The sequence below is a fragment of the Telopea speciosissima genome, chromosome 2, assembly GCF_018873765.1.
Source record: "Telopea speciosissima isolate NSW1024214 ecotype Mountain lineage chromosome 2, Tspe_v1, whole genome shotgun sequence".
In the NCBI taxonomy this organism is placed as follows: Eukaryota; Viridiplantae; Streptophyta; class Magnoliopsida; order Proteales; family Proteaceae; genus Telopea; species Telopea speciosissima.
The window spans coordinates 56,344,640-56,347,620 of NC_057917.1; the positions used below are offsets into that span (position 1 = coordinate 56,344,640).

Here is a 2,981-nt window from a genome sequence, read left to right on the forward strand (position 1 = left end):
TTTTCAACAATAAAAATGGCAAAGAAAATTAATCGATCATCAGATTTAAAACAAAGGGGACTACTGGTTTCAGAACCTGAAAAAGGATCCCAGTAGTCCCACCAAGAAAATGAAAAGCAGAACCCTTCGGTGGTGCATGAAATGATCATCAATAATAATATCCAATCAATTTGACTATTATTACTATTTGTTGACGGAGACCTGGTTTGCTGCAGGGAAAGATATATAAATATAAATCAATCAAAGGAAAGAAGAACAAGTAATATGCGTGAGAAACTCAATTTATGCGGTAGCGGTGGTTCTTCTTCTCCAGAAAGAGCGTCTTTGATGGAAAACCTGTTGGGCCTTCTCAGAATTCATATCCAGCGCGGCGTCAACCTGGCTGTACGTGATGTCCGTAGCAGCGATCCTTACGTAGTTATCAAGATGGGCCAACAGGTTTTGGTCTAAATTTTCTTTTTTCTCCTTCCTCCTTCTTTCTGGTTGATTGTGATTGCTTTTTGGAACTTGGAATTACTGATGATCTAGATTTGTTAAGAATCTTCATATTCTGTTAATTCATCAGATAATTCATGTAATTAACATCTGTTGTTGAAGGTTTCTGAGGAAATCTTTTCTAACAAAGAAATTCATGTAAGCACTGATGTGGCCTACAATATTTCTGATAATGGGCTTTGGTAGTTAACTTAAGCTGCTATTCAGTTTCTTGGATTTTTGGTTTATATATATACCTTGGTATTTACATTTCTTGTTATGTTTAAAACTAAACAATTGTTGCAGAAAGTAAAGACACGTGTGATGAAAAAGAACGTCAACCCCGAGTGGAATGAAGAATTAACTGTCTCTGTTCAAGAACCCATTCTTCCAGTCAAGCTTGTAAGTATTTTATTTTTTTATTTTTTTTTCTTTATGCCTCAAATATAGGTTGTAACATTCAATGACTATAGATTTTGGATCCACATCCTCTACAGCGTGCTGCCCGTCTTGTGCCGTGCTGTGTAAATGCGTAATAATCGTTTCTTCTTCACTTGGGCAAGGCGTTTGAGTGGGGGTAAGGCGATCATTGCATGCGGTCTTGTGTTGGCACAGCACGACATAGGACGAGCAGTGTGCCGTAGAAGATCCAAATTGAAAGATTTTGATCGTCATTTCTTGTGCATTTTTTTGCTTTTAATTTTTTGAACAACGACAAAGCCTCAAAAGCTATCCTAGGGCAAAGGCCCTAATAAAAGAAAAACAAACAACCATCAAAAGGAGACACAATAAAAGCATTCTTTTTCCAATATTATGTACATGCTACTAGCTACAGGGTGCAATTGGGCGGGGTTGGGTTGAGTTTTCTAAAGACACCAGCCCAGCCTTGGTCTCCTTAATTAGCTCAATACTACTCAGCCCAACTTGGCCCTAGCTAATTGACCCAAATTGGGCCAAGCTAGGCGGGTTGGCCTTGATTGACCATGGTAACCCTTATTTTTATCATTTCAGGGCTAAAGAAGATCAGGGTAGACTTGTTTTTTGACCATATGTATGATATTATGATATGTAGTTGTGTATATATATATATAAAAGTTCGAGCCCACCCAGGCTTATCAGGCTCAGAGCAGCTTTTGAAGGTTTTTTTGTGTTTTTTTTTTCTCGCTAAAAGATGATTTGTATTAAAAGAAGAAGAATGAAAAAAATTACAGAAAAAAAACAGGCCATATGTCCACCTGAAACTCAAACAGCAAAAGCAAAAACAGACCCTCCCACCTTCGACATTGCCATCAATAAGAGGGAGTGAAATACAAACAACAAAAACAAGATCAACAAATTCGGAACTTGATCAAACTTAATCTCTTAAATTAATTTGCATAATATGTAGCAACTTCTATGCATGGCTTTGCCCTTTTAATTAATATGTTATGGTGGGTTGCAGACGGTGTACGACCATGATCGATTCAGCAAAGATGACAAAATGGGAGATGCAGAGTTTGACATAAAACCATTTGTTGAGGTACTAAGGATGAACTTGGATCCATACCCAAGTGGTACCAAAATCTCAAGAATCCAACCAAGCAGACAAAACTGCCTTGCTGAAGAGAGCTGTATCTCCTGGGAAAATGGGAAAGTCATTCAAGATATGTGTCTCAGATTAAGAAATGTGGAACGTGGTGAGGTGGAACTCCAACTCCATTGGATTGACCTACCTGGGGGTTTATATAGTGAATGAATTGGCTGCAGCTGCTGCTTCTAGCTGTAGCTGCATGTTGTGTTTATCAGTTAATAATTAACCGGTTTGGATCGATCTGAAATCTTTCAGTTGCTCATGTACATTAAAATGAGTTTCATTCATCGGTTTTATTTAATTTTGAGGGGCTTTGTTACCCTAATTAATTACCATAAGATATCGTTTCATATTATATCATCAATATCTATCCACCTTAATTTCCATTTTATTGTCCCTCCGCCCTCCAAGTTCTACGCCATGGTTTTAGGAATCGGAATTGAAATTGGTCTTTTTTTTAAAACATAAGTCTCCAAAAAGAAGGATGGGAGCAAATCAAGGAAAAATATCACCTCAATTTGTTTGCCCGTCAATTTCCTCAATTCCATCTAATAGAGTGAGGTGGACCCCACTTCGGGCAGTGTGTTTGGGCAGGGGATAGGGTGATCATTTCCATCCCCTATTAGATGGAATTGAAGAAATTGAGGGACAGGTAAACTGAGGGGATAAAGATCCGCAAATCAATGGCCTTTCTTTTCTAAAGAAATCTTTATGGAGGCTCAATTTGGATCCTCTTCTGCGAGCGGCAATCGGTGGCAGGGCATGAATATCACCCGGGCAAAGTGCTTGGGCAGTGGGTGGGGCGGTCATTTCACCTCTACCTATGTGAGGCCCATTGCCGACCGCATAATTGCCCAGCAACAGAGGACCAAAATCTGTTTCCCCTATTTGCAAATTTGTTTCTTTTAAGAGTATGGATTATTTGCAACATGTCATT

General features: G+C 38.7%; 1 protein-coding gene across 1 annotated transcript; it reads left to right on the forward strand.

Moving 5' to 3' along the window:
- Window positions 1-307: 307 nt before the first annotated feature.
- On the forward strand, window positions 308-2,209 carry LOC122652305 (protein C2-DOMAIN ABA-RELATED 4-like). Its single transcript, XM_043846012.1, has 3 exons — window positions 308-438; window positions 781-876; window positions 1,916-2,209. The coding sequence occupies exons 1-3, from the start codon at window positions 328-330 to the stop codon at window positions 2,207-2,209; spliced, it is 501 nt and encodes a 166-aa protein (XP_043701947.1). The 5' UTR covers window positions 308-327.
- The last annotated feature ends 772 nt before the right edge of the window (window positions 2,210-2,981 follow it).

Bases quoted from the DNA above. Each gene is read 5' to 3' on its own strand.
- LOC122652305 (XM_043846012.1), top strand. From the start codon at position 328: ATGGAAAACCTGTTGGGCCTTCTCAGAATTCATATCCAGCGCGGCGTC. The intron at 439-780 runs GTTTTGGTCTAA...CAATTGTTGCAG, and splicing joins TTATCAAGATGGGCCAACAG to AAAGTAAAGACACGTGTGAT. The intron at 877-1,915 runs GTAAGTATTTTA...GGTGGGTTGCAG, and splicing joins CCATTCTTCCAGTCAAGCTT to ACGGTGTACGACCATGATCG.